The sequence below is a fragment of the Thalassophryne amazonica genome, chromosome 19 (genome assembly GCF_902500255.1).
Source record: "Thalassophryne amazonica chromosome 19, fThaAma1.1, whole genome shotgun sequence".
NCBI classification, from domain to species: domain Eukaryota; kingdom Metazoa; phylum Chordata; class Actinopteri; order Batrachoidiformes; family Batrachoididae; genus Thalassophryne; species Thalassophryne amazonica.
Window position 1 is genome coordinate 18,117,124 of NC_047121.1, and position 22,608 is coordinate 18,139,731.

The window sequence follows — 22,608 nt, forward strand, 5'->3', positions numbered from 1 at the left end:
TAGGTTTAAAACTCCAGCTTTTGTGACTTCTTGATTATTCTTCTCTACAAGAGTCAAGACAGAAGTCAGACCACCAGAGCAAGAATTTTAGTTGAGGAAGCTTCTGCGATTTGAAGCGAAACGTCCTCGTGTCAAGCAACCCGGTCCAGTCGAAGATTCAGCTTCTCTACTATCAAATACAAATAACAATGGACCCAGTACTCATCCTTTTGATACTCCACTTACTACAGCCATGGTTTTAATTTGTGGCGTAGTCTTTCTTGCAGGCTAGTATTGAAGACTTTCATAGATTCCAGAGGTGGACAGTTTGTTTTTTTTGCAAGCAACGTCTTAAAAACCTTCCAAATCTATCCAGATAAGCGTTTAATAACCACTGTGATGGAGTCGTAAGAACAGTATAATGTAAACACAAGACAAATCCATGTGCTTGTTGGAGTTGATGGCAAAGACAGGCTTTCACTTGTGTGTCAGAGTAAAGTAGGAAAGAAAGGCAGAAAGAAGTGATTAGAGAGGAATCCCGGGCATATGGCAGTCATAGTCGGCTCCCCTCCCCCTCCCTCCGCACGAGCAGCAGCGGCACACACACAGAGAGCTACTTCAGTTTTTGAAGCCGTGGCATGAATGATCTCATCTGAACCCGATCTCCGCTTTCCCTGCCGCCGATCCCTATGACCGAGACGGGAATAAAGTAACATAAGCACACGGTGAGTACGGTCACCTGTTTTAATCTGCCACCCGCTAACACTTTGCTGCTTTTAGGAACTTAGCAGCTGAGCCGCGGAGAAAACTCTTGTTTTTGACTAGAAAGCAGGAAGAGGGACGAGTGGGTGGGCTCTCTGGCTAATTACTTCTACGCTTGCTAACATTATTATTTTTCTGTGATGGCGAGGAAACGGGCGTAAGACAGACGCCTTTTTTTTCTTGTCCCCACCGAGGCGTCGTTTTGCCGTTTCACCGAGTGTAGTTGGCAAAAGGCGGCTCTTTAGCGTCTCGTCAGCTCTGTAGCTTAAGTAGCCGGTTAGCTGCTAGCGCAAAATGGCCTCATTGTGGGTCGGTAGCGGCTGCTGAAAAGACAAAGCACGCGGCGTTCACGGCCAGCGGCGCCGAACCGCTCTCTTTAGCGGCTTTAATCTCATTGAAAGCTATAGTTTTATTTTATTGTTGATGGTAGAATTTCAAAATTAATTTTGTCGTGTCGTTAAATGTATTAATTGTTACGGTAGAGCGAACTGGGAAAGCGGCATTTTTTTTAAGCGAACAGTGGGGGATGGGCCACGCTCGCGGCCATTGACGTAAAGCGAAGCTGCATTTTGTTTGGCTCCCTTTAGTTCCCGCTGTTGGCCACAGCTGTGTGACGTCTAATAGCGTTTAGTACAAGACAGTCGAAACATGGCCTTCAGTACTTACCTATTGACAATTGTTAACTTCATATAAGCACATTTTTTCCCTGAATCTCAAATTGTAATAATGGTTGATGTTAAGGTCTGACGTATTTTTACAGGTGCATAAAGAAGCAATCTTTGTAGGTTAATTTTGCATGATTTCTAGTTGCGCATGTGTGAAGGCAAAATTTCCAACTGTTATTTATACATTGCTATCTCATTAAAAATGAGCCACGGTGGCTACCAGGACCTTGGGATAAGTCACATGCCAATGGAAGGCGTACTGTACATGTGCCTGCCTGAACAAGTTTAGACATGTCCCACTATGCTAAAATTCTTATTCTGCCAAAGAGCTAATGTTTTCACTGGTGTTTGTTTGTTTATAGCTGGGTTTACATTAGAGATTTGTGCAAAAGTCAAGAGGTATTTTCAGAATGTCAACAAAAACCAATAGCAGTTGTCCATTGAGTGGTTGAATGTGCCTCCTGGGTTTTGTCCTGTTATAACTTATTCTAGCAAGGCTCTTGTGAGAACTGTAATTCCAGTAGTCATGGTGATGGATGGGTAAGTATTTAATTTTTTTCTTATTAATTCAGTATTGCTGTAATATCATCTCTTATAACATTTGCCAAATTCCCTTTCTCTGTTCACACATACTGTCATGTATTTTAAAATGTCGTGACTTTCTGTAAGCCATGTGACCTATAATAGAAAAAGTGGTTCCATTGTATTTTTTTCAAATTGCTTGAAATGCACCTCATGCACTCCTAAAACCTTTTTTTTGTTGTTGTTGTTGCATTTTTTAAAAGTTAAACTAATTTTTAAATGCACTTGTTTCCATTAAGCTTATTTTGAATTGCCTACTTCAGATTATGTAATTTGGATGGTAATGCAAATGCATAGAATGTGTAACAGCTAGATAATGTTCCAGAAAATGAGTGACTCATTTTTGGAGGTGGTCCAGAATATGTTCTGGAACTGACATCCAGAAGAATTTTTGGCACATAGCAACATATAACTCAAAAAGTTGAGATGATGATGATGAAATATGGTGAGCGGTTGGATAATGTCTGAGAAAATCAGGGATTTTATGTTGAACTTCATCTCAAACTTACTTTAGATCTAGAATTTTACTTTTTTGCACATTTTTACTGTAAATTTTTAAGTGTTGTGTATTTTTATACATGCCCGTACAGAGAGAGTGCAGCTCAAACCGAAGTCAAATTCCTTGTATTCTTGTAGATTCTTGGCAAATAAAGGCTATTCTGATTTTGATGTTCTGATTCTGAATAAGTCTTAAGCATTCAGGCACATGTGGCCTAAGCAGAGTTACGTGTTCTCTGAGTGCTTTCTAGTTTATAACAATATTCCTTGCAATTAGTGGTCCAGCCATAGGTGTAATGTCAGTCGGTGACTGTTAGCAGAATTTCCCTCAGTAAGACAAATCTTAAGTTGTACGACCTTTGAAATTTCACAAAACTGACCATTTAAACTTAACTGCAAGCATTATAATGTAGATCTATTTTTGTAACATGTTACAGAATTACAGCACATTTTAAATACGAGAAGATATTTACCTGGGAGGAATATTTTCTTGGAGGAATATGAATATTTTCCTTTGGTTCTACTGCCGTCATGCACAGAAACTGCAGGAGGAAACGTGCACATGCATGAGGTTTTGAGATTACTTGTGACTTGACCCACTTGCTTGATGCACATTCCCAGGGTGTGTATTGCTAACATCCATAACATGTCTTGAAAATCACTTCAGACGTGTTATCTGGTTTCAAAAACGCTTTTCGATTTAGAAGTGTTTATTTCTCACTAACTTTTTTCTGCAGGGGTGGTGGCCAAGCAGTTAAATGCACTTGCTTCCGGTGTGGGAGGTTTCTGGTTCAAGGTCACCCCTTCCTGTTCTCCATTCAAAAAGTGTAGTTGCGTCAGGAATGGCATCAGGCATAAAACATGCCAAATCAACATGCACATCCACTTTGGTGACCCAGAGTGAAACACGGGAGAAGCTGAAGCGACTTGTTATATCTCGCTAACTCTTACAAACTATATGACAAACACGTTCGGTTTCTACAGAAATAAGCCCATTTTGGAGTGGTTTCCGCCATCTGGGTTTATTTTGTTTGAGTGAGTAGCTAGCTGACATCACACTGCCTTTCTTTCCGCCGATTGACAGTCGCAGTGTAGGACATGGCGTCTGATCACTTGAATTGCTCCCCTTCACGGGGAGAAATTCTAAATTGTTTCCAGACCATATTAATTTTGATCATATAAACAATATCATATTATGAATCCCTTATTTAAATGCTAAATGTCATTGGTGTCAAAGAATTTTTTTATGACTCAACCCTTAAAGAAAACGGAGGTTGTACAGCTTTAAATCAAGTTTAGTCGACTTGTTAAAAGGTAAGAAAATGCTCAGAAAATTGAGCGTAATTTATGAAAAGAACAAAAAATTATGAATATGTAATAGGCCTATCAAAACAGCTAAGGCTTTAAATTAGTTTTATGTTATTTAACAGCTGCATTCACACAGATGCATGAAGACACAGTAGGAGACCTATTTACTTGACTGAATCAACAGCATTGTTGTGATGAGCTGGGATGTTTTCGCAACACGTGCTGAAGGTGGTCAAGGATGGCTCGGTCGAATGCAGATAAGCCAGTTTACTGTCAGACAACCTACATACAACCTCACTTTCTAGATCAAAATACCACTAAAAAGTTCTGTGGCGCTATATTTCCCCATCATATTTTTTAATTTCCTATAGCTCATAACCAGCAGGAGGTTTTCGGCTGCAGTGCTACTTAACTTTAGTTTTTTATAGCTGTGAACGTCATAGACAAAATTGATTAGTGGACAACCCCAATTCCATTGAAGTTGGGACATTGTGTAAAATGTAAAAAACAAAATACAATGATTTTCAAATCATCTTCAACCTATATTTAATTGAATACACCACAAAGACAAGATATTTAATGTTCAGACTGATAAACTTTGTTTTTGTGCATGCTCATTTTAAAATGGATGCCTGCAACACGTTTCAAAAAAGCTGGGACAGTGGTATGTTTACCACTGTTACATCACCTTCTAACAACACTCAGTAAGCATTTGGGAACTGAGGACACTAATAGTTGAAGCTTTGTAGGTGGAATTTTTTTCCCCATTCTTGCTTGACGTACGACTTCAGTTGTTCAACAGTCCGGGGTTTGAAAAATCACTAAGGGCCCTTGGGCAAGGTCTTTAATCCCCTATTGCTCCCAGTGTGTAGTGTGCGCCTTGTGTGGCAGCACCTTCACATCGGGATGAATGAGTCAAAGATGTGTAAAATAAGCCTTTATGTTGCGCTTCATAATGCGCCACACATTTTCAGTGGACGACAGGTCTGGACTGCAGGCAGGCCAGTCTAGTACCCATACTCTTGTACTACGAAGCCACGCTGTTGTAACACGTGCAGAATGTGGCTTGGCATTGTCTTGCTGAATAAGTAGGGATGTCTCTGAGAAAGACGTTGCTTGGATGGCAGCATGTGTTGCTGGGCACTAACACACCCCATACCATCACAAATGCTGGCTTTTGAACTTTGCCCTGGTAACAATCTGGATGGTCTTTTTCCTCTTTTGTCCAGAGGACACGACGTCCATGATTTCCAAAAACAATTTGAAATGTGGTCTCATCAGACCACAGCACACTTTTCGACTTTGCGTCTGTCCATTTCAATTGAGCTTGGGCCCAGAGAAGGCGGCGGTGTTTCTGGATGTTGTTGATGTATGGCTTTCGCTTTGCATGGTCGAGTTTTAACTTGCACTTGTAGATGTAGCGACGAATTGTGTGGTTTTCTGAAGTGTTCCCGAGCCCACGCGGTAAGATCCTTTACACAATGATGTCGGTTTTTAATTCAGTGCCACCTGAGGAATCGAAGATCATGGGCATTCAGTGTTGGTTCTTGGCCTTGCTGCTTACGTGTAGAACGTTCTTCAGATTCTCTGAATCTTCTGATTATATTATGGACGGTAGATGATATAGTTCCTGCAATTGAACATTGAGAAACATTGTTCTTAAAATGTTGGACTATTTTTTTTTTTTCACACAGTTGTTCACAAAGTAGTGATCCTCGCCCCATCCTTGGCTTGTGAACGGCTGAGCCTTTTGGGGATGCTCCTTTTATACCCAATCATGACACTCACCTGTTTCCAATTAGGTGTTCTTTGAGCATTCATCAACTTTCCCTGTCTTTTGTTGCCCCGTCATAACTTTTTTGAAACGTGTTCCAGGCATCCATTTCAAAATGAACAAATATTTTCACAAAAACGAAGTTTATCGGTTTGAACATTAAATATCTTGTCTTTGGTGTATTCAATTAAACAAAAGTGGATGGATAACAAAAGTCATGATGGATAATACAGAAATAGTGGATTTTTTTAAATAGTTGCACTAAAAGAATAAAACACCACTTAGTTTTCCCTGCAGTGACAACATTTATTACACACAGCACTATGAGCTTCAGCCTAATGTAAGTAATAAAGCTCGTAGCAACACCACCTAAAGCTGCAAAAATATGCACAAGTAGACCTAATAAATGTCTTAAATAGTTTGTCCAACACAAAATACCACGTGGCTACCCATGTTGAGTTAATAAGCCACTTATTATTATTATTTGTGTATATGCTGAAATAAGGGAGAGAACTCTTCAAATTATTGTTCATTACCGTATTTTGTGCACCATAAGGCGCACCGGATTATAAGGCGCGGCCTCAATTAGCGGGTACTTAACCCTTACAAAAGGCGCACCGGATTATAAGGCGCGGCCTCAATTAGCGGGTACTTAACCCTTACAAAAAGCGCACGCTAAAACACATAGTCTACAAAAAAAAAAGGTCACGGAAGCAAAACGGTGAGTTTATTTGAACTTTTTAACAACTTACCGGTATTTAACAATATGGTACTCACATTATTTTTTATTATGGTTCTGTCACAAATCCATCGAAGTCTTCATCTTCTGTGTCTGAATTGAACAGCTGGTCTTCTAGCTGTGGCCACCTCGCTTTGTTTCTGCGGAGACTCCGTTTGGTCTTTTTAACTTGGCGCAGTTCATTTTCTTGTTTCCTCTTGCAACTGCTCTATTCCCATGAACAACCGCGTAACTGATAGCCTGCAGTTTGAATTGTGCCTCGTAAGCATGTCTCTTCGCTGGCGCCATTTTCGGGGGTCCTTAGACAAACAAATGTTTTGCAGGATACCTGTAGTATACGGTAACTACTGGAGGAGTGGCGGGCGTAAGTGTACGTATCACGGACTCTTCTCTGATTGGTTTATTGCTGGCAGCATACGTACTCTACGCTACCAGCGTACGTATTTTACGTATTACGTCCTTGTCAGCAGGAAATGGTCCGATATTCCCACGGTCAAAGACAACGTCGGTCGTTTTTACAGATTTTGGAATTCAGTGCGCACTTAAGGCGCACCGGATTATAGGGCGCACGGCCGATTTTTGTGAAAATTTAAGGCTTTTAGGTGCGGTTAGATTCAATCATACTCACAGGTGAAATGTTCATTAACAGCCTTTGATATATTGACCAATGAGCGATCCAGTAATATAATGAGATCAGTGTGAGAGCCCTGATTGCCATGTATTTTAGTAGTTTATTAGTGAGAGAAGCAGTGTTTATTCATTGTCGCGGACTCATTCCACGCATCCCTAGGCAAAACTACACTATAATGAGCTCTCGTTTGTTTGTCTTTTTGTTAACAAGCTGTAACCCACAATTTTTCATATATTGTTAAAAAATTCAAAGGTGAAAGTCAGGAAAAAGCCTGGAAAATTGGAAAAATCCCGTACTTTAACATTGAACAAATTTTCAAAAATTCAGAATTGTCAAAACAGATCAAATTTCTTTCATATTTGAGAGCATTATGTTGGTTGGTGTCCTTTATCGACTGACAAAGTTTGATCCAAATCTGATCTGGATTGCAGATTTTGTGGGAATTTAAATTTAACATTGAAAACCCTAGTTCATGTATATTTTACATTATGTCTTAATCCAGCATACCCCAATCACTCTTTGAAAGTCAGGTGCAGACTGTCACCTGACACTTGATCAGGATCTGATCCCGATTGTAGATTTTGTGGACATTTGGATGTAGGGATGGGTATCGAGAACCAGTTCTTTTCGGGTATCATTAAAAAAATGATTCGATCCACCGATTTTTGCTTAATGATTTCCTTATCGGTCCTTCAGAGTGGCCGTTGTTTTTGGGGGTGTTTGTCGGGAAAATGATCATGTCTCTACGTTGATTACAGAACCTCTGCAGGGTCTGTAATCAACCGTTTCAGCAGCACGGCTCTTCTTTGAAGCTTGAAACAACGAAGCATTGATCCGACCCGCTGCGTCATGGTTCTTTGTTTTATGTCTCTTTATCTTCATTTTTTTCCCCGCTAACACCCCAAAGAGCATATGTCTGAGTAATATTTACCTTTTTTTTTTTTTTTTTTTTTTTTTTTTTTTTAATGTTAAACTGACCTGTTATGGTCTGCTGAAACAGTTGATAGATGTATTTAATAACTTGGGACTGATGCTAATGCGTTAGCATGTCTATGGCATTTTCAATGTTAAAGTTAGCATTAAGCTGTTCGCATCTCAGCACGTTTGTGTGCATTTGTTTTCTGTATAATTAATGTCAGCGTTTGTTGTCGTAAAAGAGTCACATGTATTACAAATTGTAATACTTTTTTACTTTTGTTTATATACTAATAATAATAATAGCAGCAGCAACAACAATAATAGTAATAATAACTAATAATGCCACAATACAATTTTAGAGAAAGACACAAAGAACCTGATTAAAAACACAACAGAAAATATAAAACCAACTAACAATGAACATAAATAAATGTTTCCTCTGAACACCTAGTGACTCTTACACCTGCACTTCATCACTGTTTTATTAAAGTTTAATGACAGTTTGTTTTGGTCAAACCATATTTTCAGTTTAATTTCTTTGGTGATTTCCTCCAGAACTATCGCTAGAAAACTGCTGCATCCTAGTAAGAGCAGAATACTACTGCATAAGGATAATGTGCATAATGTGAATAAGGAAAGATGTTTTTTTTTCTCTCACCAAAATGGATGCTGCACTCACTGCAGTTTGTTGTCTGGAATAGTCCCAGATTGCATTTCAGAGCTTCTAGAGTTCAAACATTTCCGTGCGGGTGGTGGTGGGGGGGGTAATTTTGGGTTACAACTTTTTTGTTTTTCACCACTTTCATCCCTAAATATGTCAATTGTGAGTCACTTTTGTGCAGATTAAAGTCACTAACTGGGACTCCTGTCTTGTTGCGAGAAAGCAACGAGAATTGTCTTCCGTTCTGTTCACACAGCTCCATACTCTGCGCGGCTCTCTGCTGAGTCAAGTTAGAACAATGAAGTCCAGCCGGAATTAATAACTTCAAAGTGAAACGCCATTTAAACCAATTGACACCTCTTTCCAAACGTTATAATACAAACTGCAATCGGTCAAAATGTTTTTTATTTTTCTTCCCAAAATGAGCCGTCCTGCGCTGATGTACAGCAGCCGGCCGAGCTCAGCTCAGAGGTATGGAGAGATATTCATGCCAAAATGTCTGAAAGGAAATGCTTTTGACAAATACTACAGATTTTGTTTATTTTTATTAATGTCCATAGATCAAGGATACAGTGACCAATTTCATATTTATTTACTTTGAGACTCAATAAAATGTTGTTGATATAGAAAACCTGTAAAGCCTACTTTTAGTACACAGAAATTCACAAGAGGTATCGATAAGGGAATTGATAAGGAATCGGATAGATAAGCAGAATCGATAATGGCATTGATATTGATAATTCTTATCAATACCCATCCCTATTTGGATGTTTATTGAAAACCCTTTTAGTATACAGTTTGCATTATGTCTCAACCACAAATCCATTGTATCGGGTCATATCACAAGACTTTCCAAATTGCATGTTTTGAAGTAGTGACTTGAAAATACATACACTTGTAGTTAAAAAAACAAACAAACTGCAAAATATTACAAAAAGGTTTTATGCTTGCATGAGGTGGTTTTTCAGACAATTTGATGAAACCTTATTTTGCAAAAGTTGAATGGAAACACTTTTTTGCTATTACAGTTCACGTGATGTACAGAAAGCATTACGTAATATTTTAAAATACATGTGCATGGAGTACAAGATGGAGAGCTTCTTAACCTTGTGATGTTATGACAATAACAATAACAGAAAGGCAGTATTTTGCGGGACCCTTCTGTCACAGAGAGAATTGGAATTACAGTTCTTGCCCATGCCTTACTTGAATAAGTTATTGTAAGAAGACAAAATCCAGCAGTTGTATTCCATCACTCAATGGAAATGCTGTCATTTCACTATTTTATTTTGTCAGCATTCTGAAAGTATCACTTAATTTCTGTTCAGATCTGTAATCTGCACAAAGGTCACCTGCTGCTGTCAGGTTGCCTACGTAGCAACCTGGAGCCGTGATTAAAAATGAAAGGCAATATAATAAAATGCACACCATGCCTTAATACTATAAAACTGTAAATTATTAAGACTATTTTTGGATCCACATGAAGGAATTTTTGAGCAGTGTGATCCAAAGCCCTATTGCCAATATTGAAATAAATGTAAGTTTTAAATAGCGTCCAGCCCCTCTCCAGGAGTTGGGTACCAGAGCCCAAGCTGTGCGTGGAGGTGAGCCCGACTATCTCTAGTCGGTATCTCGTAACCTCCCGCACAAGCTCAGGCTCCTTCCCCCCTAGCGAGGTGACATTCCACGTTCCAACAGCCAGGGGCTGTGAGCATGGACCGGGCCGCCGGGCCACCCGCCCTCGACTGCCACCCAATCCTCTCTGCACCCGACCCCTATGGCCCCCTCTGCAGGTGGTGAACCCACAGGAGGGCGGGCCCACTTCGCTCTTTCGGGCTGAGCCCGGCCGGGCTCCATGGGCTAAGGCCTGACCACCAGGCACTGGCTCCAGGGTGGGACCCCGGCTCCGCCATACCGGGCGACATCTTGGTCCTTGATTTTTTTTTTTACTGGTCATGGAGGTTCTGAACTGCCCTTAGTCTGACCCGTCACCTAGGACCTGTTTGCCTTGGGAGACCCTACAGGGAGCACAAAGCCCCCGACAACATAGCTCCTAAGATCATCCGGGTACGCAAACTCCCCCACCACGATAAGGTGGCAGCTAGAGGGGGAGAGGGGGCTGCCCTTTGTCACCAGTTCTGTTCATTATTTTTGTGGACAGAATTTCTAGGCGCAGCCAGGGTGTAGAGGGGGTCTGGTTTGGGAACCATAGAATCTCGTCTCTGCTGTTTGCGGACGATGTGGTTCTTTTGGCTTCGTCAAATCAGGACCTTCAGCGTGCACTGGGGCGGTTTGCAGCCGAGTGTGAAGCGTCCAGGATGAAAATCAGCACCTCCAAATCCGAGGCTATGGTTCTTGACCGGAAAAAGGTGCTTTGCCCTCTTCAGGTCGATGGAGTGTCCTTGCCTCAAGTTTAAGTATCTCGGGTCTTGTTCACGAGTGAGGGACGGATGGAGCGTGAGATCGATAGACGGATCGGTGCAGCATCTGCAGTGATGCGGTCGCTGTATCGGACCGTCGTGGTGAAGAGAGAGCTGAGTAGGGGGGCAAAGCTCTCGATTTACCGATCAATCTACGTTCCGATCCTCACCTATGGTTATGAGATTTGGCTCATGACTGAAAGAATGAGATCGCGAGTACAAGCGGCCGTGATGAGTTTCCTCCGCAGGGTGACTGGGCGCTCCCTTAGAGAAAGGGTGAGGAGCTCAGTCACTCGGGAGGAGCTCTGTGTTGAAGGAAGCTGGTTAAACACCCATCCTAAATTAAATTAATTTTTATTAAAGTTGATTAAACACTCACCCAAAGTTAAGTAAGTTTGTGATTCCAACACATCATAAAAAATGTTTGGTTTTTGTCTTTTTGGGTCTTACCTGTGATGATGTTATCAGTGTGGGCTGTTAGTCGAATTGAAGTTTATGTTGAAATATGCTCTTATATTGATAGACTTGTGCAAGAAAACAGTGTGCCAGGACAATGGCTAGCTTTGTGATGGTGAACACGCTAGAACTTCTAGCTGACTCAGGGAACACATTTCATGAATTTGTGGTTTTACTTTTTCTTTTTTTTTGTGATTGTTAAACATTTTGTTGAAGTGGGCATTCTGACAAATGTAATATTGGAATATAAGCAGAATTTTGTACAGAACACCCAGTGTACTCTGATGCACGAATACTGTAATTAAAATATTGATTAGTAAGAGTCTAGCAGATGTAGAATGTAAGTTAACAACATGCGTTCTGATTAGGCTTGGGTATCGAGAACCGGTTCTTTTCGAGAATCGTTAAGCAAAAAGGCTGTTGTCGGTGGATCAAATAATTTCTTAACGATTCCCTTATCGGCCCTTCAGAGCAGTTGTTGTTTTTGAGGGTGTTTGTCAGGAAAATGATCATTTGTCTACGTTGATTGCAGACCGTGCAGCAGGTCTGTAATCAACCGCTTCTGCAGCGCGGCTCCGCTTTGAAGCTTGAACCAGCGAAGCAATACTCCGATCCACCGCTTCGTTGGTTCTCTGATTTGATGCTTTTCAGAAGCGGCAAGTCCGCTTCTTAACCCCTCTCAAAACCATTTAAAATGTCAATTATGAGTCACTTTTGTGCAGATTAAAGTCACTAAGTGGACTCTTGTCTTGTTGCAGCCAAGAAATGAGAATCGTCCTCCGTTCCGTCCGCACAGCTGCAAACGTAACTTCAAAGCGAATCTGTGCTTTAAATAAAATGACACCTGTTTTCAAATGTTGTAATACAGACAATAAACGACAGTTGACTAAAATGTTTTTTTGTTTTTTTCCCTCACAAAATGAGACATCCTGCGCTCTTCATGAATTACATTGATGCTGACGTGCAGCACAGCCGGCTGCAAGAGCTCACCTCAGATGTATGGAAAAACATTCATATCAATAATGTCTTGAAAGGAAATGTTTTTGACAAAAACTACAGATTTTGTTTATTTCTATTTATGTCCAGAGATCAAGGATCCACCGTGTAGAGTTTATGTCCAGCGTTTAAGGATTAAGTGACCAATTTCATATTTATTTACTAAAATGTTGTTGACATAGAAAACCTGTAAAGTCTACCTTTAGTACACAGAAAATTCAATAAGAAATGGGCTTGATAAGCAGAATCGATAATGGTATATTGATATCAATTAAAATCTTATCAATACCCACCCCTACTCTTCACTCACTCCGGGGACGGAGCTGTGACTCGCACCGAGCAGAGGGAGACAGTAGCCAGCCACCGGGTCAATAGTCTCTCTTCATGTCGAGCGGACCGTGTGACTTTTAAAAATAGACAAACGCACTGCTTCACTGCCTCAAACATTTTTTGTAATCAAATTATTCGAGGTACTCGACTAATCGTTTCAGTCCTATTTTTATTTATGTCCATAAATAAACCATCCAGTGACCAATTTAATATTTATTTATTTTAAGACTCAGTAAAATGTTGACATAGAAAACCTGTAAAGCCTACATTTTGTACACAGAAAAATCACAAGAGGTATCGATAAGGAATCGGATCGATAAGCGGAATCGATAATGGCATCGATAGATAAAGTCTTATCAATACCCATTCCTAGTTCTGATATTATAATTTGTGCCACCATATTTTAGCGTTAGCTGGAATAGTGGCTCTCCTAATCATCTGGAGCCATTTCTTTTTTCTTTGTGGCTCAGCTGCCTTCCTTGTGATAAAGTAAAATTAGTTATTTGCTTTTAGTCGTCTTGTTGGTAGAACCAATAATGCAACATATTTGGGACATGAGTAAGTTATGAACCTGTCTTCAGAAATGTACTGATCAACATTTTGTGTTACCCTTTGTCCTGGTTGCTATGGCGTGCTGTGCGCTGTTGTGGGAGATTTGTTAAATTATGTAGCCTCAGTTGTAAGGTTGATGTTTGATTTGTTGTCTGCTGATGGGCCTAATGGAGTGGTCAAGAATTAAGCCATTTTCATCTGAGAAATTTAAGGGGGGGGGGGGGGGCAAAAACTATATTGAAAGAGGTTAAACTTGTGTGCTAACGTGGTATTCAGAATCCGTGAATGTGAACATTTGTCATGTCAAAACGTTCTCTGTACGTTGTGCTTGATCTGTTTACAGGCCTGCTTAACATTCCTGGTTTTTATATATATATATATTTTTTTTTTTTTCTTCCACATTTAGAAGATAGTATTCTCTTGTTTAACAGGGCCAGCACAAAGGTGCATTACATAAGGAGACAACATATGTTTATAATTGTTTTCTCATTCTTCTAGATTTCTGGACATCTTCAAAATTACTTTTTTCCAAATCTGTCCATTGACAGGACTGTGTTTCTATACAGGACTTATAAGACCTCCGAGTGTGTAGTCAGTCCATTTGGTTGTTTTTAAAATAGTCATAGTTTCTTACAATATGGGGAGTATAGTATTTGACCCAGCCTCAAAAAAGTAGTTGAGACGTTTTCCCCCTTACACTTTACATTGGGTTTTAATGAGAAATTATAAACAGTGGTACTCTCTTTTATGCACAAATTTTGAATGAAAACCTAATGCTAATAAATCAATGACCCTTTAATTACATTTGATAATGCATCCGGAAAGTATTCACAGCACTTGACTTTTTCCACAGTTGTTATAGCATTATTCCAAAATGAATGAAATTCATTTTTTCCCCCTTCAAAATTCTACATGCAATACAGTTTCTTGAGATTTTGCAAATTTATTAAAAATAAAAAACTAAATCACACACACACACAACACACACACATATATATATATATATATATATATATATATATATATATATATATATATATATATATATATATATATATATATATATATATATACGATGTTCATTCAGTTGTTTAATTTTGTAGAAAAAAAGCAGATCACAGACATGACACAAAACTAAAGTCATTTCAAATGGCAACTTTCTGGCTTTAAGAAACACTATATCAGGAAATAAAATTGTGGCAGTCAGTAATGGTTACTTTTTTAGACTAAGCAGAGGGAAAAAAATATGGAATCACTCAATTCTGAGGAAAAAATTATGGAATCATGAAAAACAAAAGAACGCTCCAACACATCACTAGTATTTTGTTGCACCACCTCTGGCTTTTATAACAGTTTGCAGTCTCTGAGGCATGGACTTAATGAGTGACAAACAGTACTCTTCATCAATCTGGCTCCAACTTTCTCTGATTGCTGTTGCCAGATCAGCTTTGCAGGTTGGAGCCTTGTCATGGACCATTTTCTTCAACTTCCACCAAAGATTTTCAGTTGGATTAAGATCCGGACTATTTGCAGGCCATGACATTGACCCTATGTGTCTTTTTGCAAGGAATGTTTTCACAGTTTTTGCTCTATGGCAAGATGCATTATCATCTTGAAAAATGATTTCATCATCCCCAAACATCCTTTCAATTGATGGGATAAGAAAAGTGTCCAAAATATCAACGTAAACTTGTGCATTTATTCATGATGTAATGACAGCCATCTCCCCAGTGCCTTTACCTGATATGCAGCCCTATATCATCAATGACTGTGGAAATTTACATGTTCTCTTCAGGCAGTCATCTTTATAAATCTCATTGGAACGGCACCAAACAAAAGTTCCAGCATCATCACCTTACCCAATGCAGATTCGAGATTCATCACAGAATATGACTTTCATCCAGTCATCCACAGTCCACGATTGCTTTTCCTTAGCCCACTGTAACCTTGTTTTTTTCTGTTTAGGTGTTAATGATGGCTTTCATTTAGCTTTTCTGTATGTAAATCCCATTTCCTTTAGGCGGTTTCTTACAGTTCGGTCACAGACGTTGACTCCAGTTTCCTCCCATTCGTTTCTCATTTGTTTTGTTGTGCATTTTCAATTTTTGAGACATATTGCTTTAAGTTTTCTGTCTTGATGCTTTGATGTCTTCCTTGGTCTACCAGTATGTTTGCCTTTAACAACCTTCCCATGTTGTTTGTATTTGGTCCAGAGTTTAGACACAGCTGACTGTGAACAACCAACATCTTTTGCAACATTGCATGATGATTTACCCTCTTTTAAGAGTTTGATAATCCTCTCCTTTGTTTCAATTGACATATCTCGTGTTGGAGCCATGATTCATGTCAGTCCACTTGGTGCAACAGCTCTCCAAGGTGTGATCACTCCTTTTTAGATGCAGACTAACGAGCAGATCTGATTTGATGCAGGTGTTAGTTTTGGGGATGAAAATTTACAGGGTGATTCCATAATTTTTTCCTCAGAATTGAGTAATTCCATATTTTTTTTCCCTCTGCTTGGTCTAAAAAAGTAACCGTTACTGACTGCCACAATTTTTTTTCCTGATTTCTTAGTGTTTTTTAAAGCCAGAAAGTTGCCATTTGAAATGACTTTAGTTTTGTGTCATGTCTGTGATCTGCTTTTTTTTCTACAAAATTAAACAACTGAATGAACATCCTCCAAGGCTGGTGATTCCATAATTTTTGCTAGGGGTTGTGTATATATAGCAGCTCTGCTTTAAGCTTGAACCAACGAAGTAGTGCTCCAACCCACTGCTTCCTTGGTTCTCTGCTTTGGTGCTTTTCAGAAGCGACAGGTCCACTTTTTAACCCCTCTCAAAGCCATTTAAAGATGTTAATCTTGAGTCACTTTTGTGTGGATTAAAGTCACTAAGTGGGACTCTTGTTGGGGCAAGCAACGAGACTCATCCTCAGTTCCGTTTGCACAGCTCCAAATGCTGCGCTGCTCTCTGCTGAGTCAAGTTAGAAAGGTAGAGTCCGGTTGGAATGAATAACTTCAAAGCAAATTTCGGTTTTAAATCAAATGACACCTCTTTCCAAACGTTGTAATACAATCAACAAACCACAACAGACCAAGATGTTTTGTTTTTTGTTTTTTTTTCCCCTCCCAAATGAGATGCCCTGTGCTCAGCTCAGGGTCTGTGGCGTTACATTTGTGCCATTAATATCTGAAAGGAAATGCTTTTGACAAATACTAGTTTTTTTTCTAATTATGCCCAGAGATCAAGGATCCAGTGACCAATTTCATATTATTTACTTTAAGACTCAATATGAATAAAATGCTCTTGCGCTGAAGCTTTCTTTCACCCCCTTCCAGTTCTCTCACGATCGTGGTACGTTAATAAAGTCCATTAATTCCTGGAAATGTCTTCTGATGTTTTCCAATGTATCAAATTCTGCGTGTCAGTCTGTACTGTCATGGAGCCAACTTCTCTCCTCTGCATGCAAGGTTTCTCAAGGTTTCATTCCCTTTCTTCAAGCTTCCCCCCCCCACTCCAAATAAGGTGAAATTATTTACTGAATGCCATCCCTACAGGTTTTACACAGGACGCTCAGCTGGACACTGCACGCTGTATTTGCTGTCTGATGGAAAATGAAATGCCGCACACAGCTGTTGGTGGCTCATTCTCCTATTTGCTCATGTCCCATTTATTTTTGGGGAGTGAGAAGCCTTTAATGTTGGCAGGAGTGTCTTTTTATTCCTGAAAGAGATTTGTGGACGAAGCAGTTTGCAATAAGGAAGTTGACTGTACTTTTCTTCCCCTCCCCAGTGAAGAGAAAGTAAATTCTTGTTCTACTAGTTTTTGATGTGGTGTGTGCAGACCTGGAAGCCTGACTTCTCTTCTAAATATTAGTGGCTCAGGATGATCTGCTGTATTGTTAACATTGTAAAGACTTTTTTTTCATTTGTCCATCATGTTAACCCTAAAAAAAGGGGGTGGAGGTGATAACATTATTATTTGGCTATTTTCCTGATCACAGGTGAAAGAATATCAGTATGCTGATTACATAACTAAAGTGCTGTTTTTGTTTTCTGACAAAGGTCTCTACTAGCCTCTGCTATCTTTGATGCAGCAATGCTATTTAGTTGGTGACCGTGCTATTTTCAGTGGCTCAGTGGTCTGTTAAAAGTGTGGTTGTTCCGCCCAGCAGGAGTCTTGCCTCAGACTGGCCTAAAATGGGCAGAAATGGTGCTGAACAAAAGCTGCTTGTCGCTCGTACAAAAGTACTTGAAGCATTGCAGCCGGGACCAAGCTGCTATGCTATTGCCTGTCCCTCTCAACAGGAAAGGTATAGCAAACTTTAAGAAAAAAAACAAAACAAAAACCAAAACTCAACTACAACAGTTTTCTTTTTACTGTAGCTTACAAATATGTATCTGTCACCTGACACTCAGATTGTTGCTGTAGATCACATGTCCACACACAAATAATACCCCACTTAGCTTCATTGCTTCACCTAGTCATTAATTATATGGCATCTCATTTAGTATTAGCCAATGAAATTCACAATAATTTTAAGTGTGACAAGTTTGATTATGCTCATAAGTATTGGTATTTGGCTTCTGACTTGTTTGTCTCTTCATCATCACCACAGAGAGAAAACATGTTCCCAAAGGGCACCAAGCGCAAGTTCTCAGACTCTGGGGAGGAGCCAGTATCAGGCAGTGACCAAGGTGTATCTCCTCCATCCGTATCAGCTCGGACGCTGTCGTCCTCTTACAGCCTACAGCGGCAGTCGCTGCTCGACATGTCTCTGATTAAGTTGCAGCTCTGCCACATGCTGGTGGAGCCAAACCTGTGCCGCTCGGTGCTCATTGCTAACACCGTGCGGCAGATCCAGGAAGAGATGACCCAGGACGGTACCTGGCAGATAATGACTCAGGCCCTCGCTGCCACCCAGTGTCCCACCGACCGACTGGTAGCCACAGAGGTGCTGTGTCGGCAGACGGATGTGGCGGCTCAAGCTGGACAGAGCCCAAAGCCCTTTTCAGTGGTCGGTCTGGATGAAGGCTACCACTCGGAAGAGGCAGTGATGGAGGGAGATGCAGAGACAGAGGTCACCATGTCCACTTTGTCTCCTGTCTCCCCTCAGCTGTCGTCAGCTTCTTACCTCACAAGCCCCTTTGGCATGGGACCATGCTGGGAAGAGGAGGAGGAGGAAGATGGCGAGTGTGAAGAAGATGAAGAGGAGGACAGTGAAGAGTGTGTGTCAGAGGGGGAGGAGGGAGAGCAGGACCATCTGACTCCAGAAACCAGGACAGGCGATCAAGTATTTGGCACTTTTGAAATCAAGCACCCGTCACCGTCACCTGACCCTGCACTCGAGGAGCTGTTCTCAGATGTGGACCCATCCTACTATGACCTGGATACGGTGCTGACAGGCATGCAGAGCGCCCCGAAGATGGGACCCTACGATCTGCTGGAAAGCCTGTCCTCTCATGGGCCAACAGCCCTGAGTTCCAGCACGAGCTGCAGGTCAGACCTGAATGAACTGGACCACATCATGGAAATTATAGTGGGATCCTGAAACGCTGAACATTCCTCTGGCCTGTACTGATTCCATAAACTGTTGCCTGACTATGCGCAGTACAATGTGCATGTTCTGTATGTGGTATTGTTACACGTGGAGATTGTTTCAGACAAGGTGGGAAATTAGCAGCAAGCCAAATAAGAGATCGGCCAGGAGGGGTTATCTGCTCTAAATGGCCAGCTGCTGTTGGGACCTCAGTGTTTTATTCAGAAATGTAAATTAGCACATTTTGGGATTCATGAGCCACTGTGGCCTGTTGGCGATGCAGTTAGTTTCCTACATTGTTGTTGAAATAGAAAACTCAACAGTATCTGTGAGAAGGCAAAGATAATTACTTCTACGCGACACTTTCATTTACATACTTTCCATGTTTACGTGTCATACATGCGCCATTTTTGGGATTCTCTGCCTTTTTGTCCAGTTCTATGGTATTCTCCGCCTTTTTGTCCAGTTCTATTTATTGTTACATGGACTGAGAGGAACAAGTCATCACACTACACACATCAGAAACCAGAACAAATTGTAAATCCAAATCTATGAATCAATGCATATTTTCCTAAAAGATTTGAACAGTTATGAATGGAATATATGTATATGTACGTATGTGTATATAGAAATATATTTTTTTGCATTATACAGCTGGGGATTTTGCAAGTATCATTTGATATTATTCTTATTCCCTCCCAAGTGGTTTTTAAGATTTTAATGTAGCCAGTTTTGAGACAGTGTCTTCCCGTGGTTTGGTGTAATAAATCGACCATAACTGGTGTCAAGACTGACATCGTCACACTTAATAGGCGCTGTTATTTTGTTTTCTCTGAAGCTTTATGCAGGGTGTGGAAATTACTGCCAGATAACAGAACGCTGGTCAAGGTTTGTCTTATTTCTGGTAAGTTTACATGTTCCCTCAGTCAATTCAGTAGGAAAATGGGCATCACCAAAAAACACAAAACAAAAACCTTTGGCTGGTAAAATGACTGGAGTAACCAGTGTACAAACTGAAATGAATTTCCTGCCCTCCTTTACATACAGCTTCTCTTGGAAGTATGTACAAATCCCCGGGTGATGATTACATCAAGAAGCCATATTTCTCTCTCATTTGTACAAACTACAAATGAAGAATTCTGTCTTAACCCATCTAATTTATTATTTTTATTTATTGTATTTATTATTATTTAGGTACATGCATCATATTTTCAAATCAAGCAAAAGCCCCAATGAAATTATCCAAATTATGCCCTCTGCGTTGAATGCAATACCTATTTATTTTTTTATTTTTTGGGTTTTTATGATGTTAGTAATAACCGGGTTACTATTCAAATCACTATGCAGCTCTGTCATGTTTCAAAATGATTGTATACAACTCAAATGTCCTTTAATTCCTTTATGCAAACAGTTGCCTTTCTCCTAAAGATGTGGGACGTTAAATGCATTTTTCAAAGTTCCTTATTGTAATGAAGAGATTAACTCAGGCAAGCAAAATGTATTGACAAAAATACAGTATTATGACACGCTGAATACCGTACCACAACACTCCTGAAGGATGTCATTCTGGTCTGAATGGGAGCTAGAACTTCAAAGATGAATTACTGTTGTAAAATGTATGCATTTTTTATATTGAGGAAAAACAGTGTAGCATCTTTGTAAATATTTTTTTATAATAAAAGGTGCAACTATTCATTATGTGAAATGGGTGTTTATTTGTAGATGTTTTCTGGGGGATAATTTTGCCAATTTATGTTTGAGTTTTGATTATAAGATTGATGTGGGTTTGGAGTAAATTTGTTTATTGAATAGCTTGTTACCTGACATAGCCAGTCATCAATTTTGACCTAATGTGTACCATTTAAGGTGATCAAACAACACTTAAGAGTCCAGCCTCAGTGTGCCATGGCCTACACAAAACTTTAGTACAGCCATCCCAGGGTGGCAGCTGTAGCCAGCTAAGGGTTAATGAATTATAGAGGTCAAAATGTAAATTTGTTTGATCATAATGATTATAAAAAGGTATAGTTTGGACTATCTATGACTGAATGTTATGGGGTAAAAACAGCAAAACTGGTGGCGTTTCAGTTTGTACAGGGGTAAAAAGTTAAAAGTTGCTCAAATTTCAGTAAAAAAACAAAAAAAAAACAAATTATCGGTTGAAATAAAAGGATTAACAAATGGAATAGTTTTGACTTGAATGTTTGGTCTTCAAAGTAAAGGTCAAACATGGTTGACATCCATTTGATTCTATGCTGTCACATGTTATTCTGTAACAACTAAGCGTGACAGATACTGCAAACTTACTTTTAAGAACCCTATTAACCCAAACAAGTTACATTTTGACCTATGTGTAATTCTTCATTGAGCCCTACCTGGCTACAGTTGCCACCCCGGGATGGCTGGACTACATTTTAGTGTCGGCCACAGTACACTGAGACTGGATAGGTGTCAAACTGATTCCAGAAAGGGCCAAGAGGGTGCAGGTTTTCTTTGTAACCACTCACTGCATAACTGATTCCATCTGCTCAAAGTGATGTTAATCAGTGAAATCACCAGGTGCAGTGGGTGGTTACAAAGAAAACCTGCACCCTCTTGGCCCTTTCTGGAATCAGTTTGACACCTACAAGTGGTACCGAAAATGTGCTTGGCCCACGGATTAACATGTTAAAGACAAAATATGATTTTCAGTGTGATATACACTACACAAAAGAGCCTTTTGAAGTGTTACTTTGTCAAATGGAAAATTATACGTCAATTACATTGTCTATGCTGACAAGTTATGTTTCCTTTTATGAACCATCAATGAAATGCTTTAAAAAGATTGAGAATACAGGCACCATTGAAACTATCACTTGTTTTCTTCTGTAACTACTTCAGAGTTCTCATGCACTACTTTGTTTACTATTTTTGAAGCCAGTCTGCTCTAAACAAATCCCAAGGGCTCTTGGCAAAATTCTGTTGTACCTATGTTAATGGTAAATGTCCATCAGGTGGACATACTGCTCCATTTCAAGAACCTTAAGTACAGGCTGCCGTGAGAGACAACAAACCTATTGCTTATACAAATAGATATGGCTTTATTAGTTGATTTAAGTCAGAGTGTTTCCAGACAAAAGACTATTCAACCAGTTTAAAAAACCTCACAGGCCACATAGCTCCTCAAATATCCAAAGATAACAGGTCTGTATAACACTCCAGCAGTAATCTATTAGACTTCGGAGTCGTTTTCAAGCAATTTGAGAAAGGCTTTTAAGTTCAAATATATGGTTTAAAATGGGATATTTTACCAATATACTCACAGACCACTAGGGGACCACTCATTTGTAAAGTTCTGTCTGAAAAGTATTTGTAAAAGGCTAGCTCACTGAATGTTGGATTATGGCCTGCTTTTGCTTAGCCCATTGTTAAAGATTAATGAGCTCACGGTGACAACAAAAATGGGATGAGGAACAGCTGAGTCATTGGAGGAGACTATAGTGGCATAAAAAGAAGCTGACAGTACATGTAATGTTTCAGAAATGGACTGGTATTTAAATCTGTACACCATACCAATGTTAAAATATGAACTAGCGTGCGGCCCGTGGGTATCCACAGGGTCTAGATTGAGTTACGTTTATAAAATATGTAGCTGAGATTTTCAAGGGTGGTAATAAAGCTTGTATAATGAGTTGGTGTGTGAGTCCAGACTGTTTTTAGAACCTTAGACAATTTTTGGAAGAGGAACTCAACCATTTTATTTCCTGTTAATTCTGTAGTTTAAAATGTTAATTTACAGTCTTAACTGCCTTTATAAATT

At 39.8% G+C, this 22,608-nt stretch overlaps 1 protein-coding gene across 2 annotated transcripts; it reads left to right on the top strand.

Moving 5' to 3' along the window:
* Positions 1-486: 486 nt before the first annotated feature.
* cdca4 (cell division cycle associated 4) lies at positions 487-20,502 on the top strand. 2 transcript variants are annotated; one of them, XM_034195230.1, is made up of 2 exons: positions 487-704; positions 17,889-20,502. In XM_034195230.1, exon 2 carries the CDS (start codon positions 17,898-17,900, stop codon positions 18,819-18,821), a length of 924 nt encoding a protein of 307 aa, XP_034051121.1. In that variant the 5' UTR covers positions 487-704; positions 17,889-17,897; the 3' UTR covers positions 18,822-20,502. The 2 variants fall into 2 exon arrangements, with proteins under 2 accessions (XP_034051121.1, XP_034051123.1); XM_034195232.1 differs by lacking the exon at positions 487-704 and adding an exon at positions 16,438-17,582.
* Positions 20,503-22,608: the final 2,106 nt, after the last annotated feature.

Bases quoted from the DNA above. Each gene is read 5' to 3' on its own strand.
- cdca4 (XM_034195230.1), top strand. From the start codon at position 17,898: ATGTTCCCAAAGGGCACCAAGCGCAAGTTCTCAGACTCTGGGGAGGAG.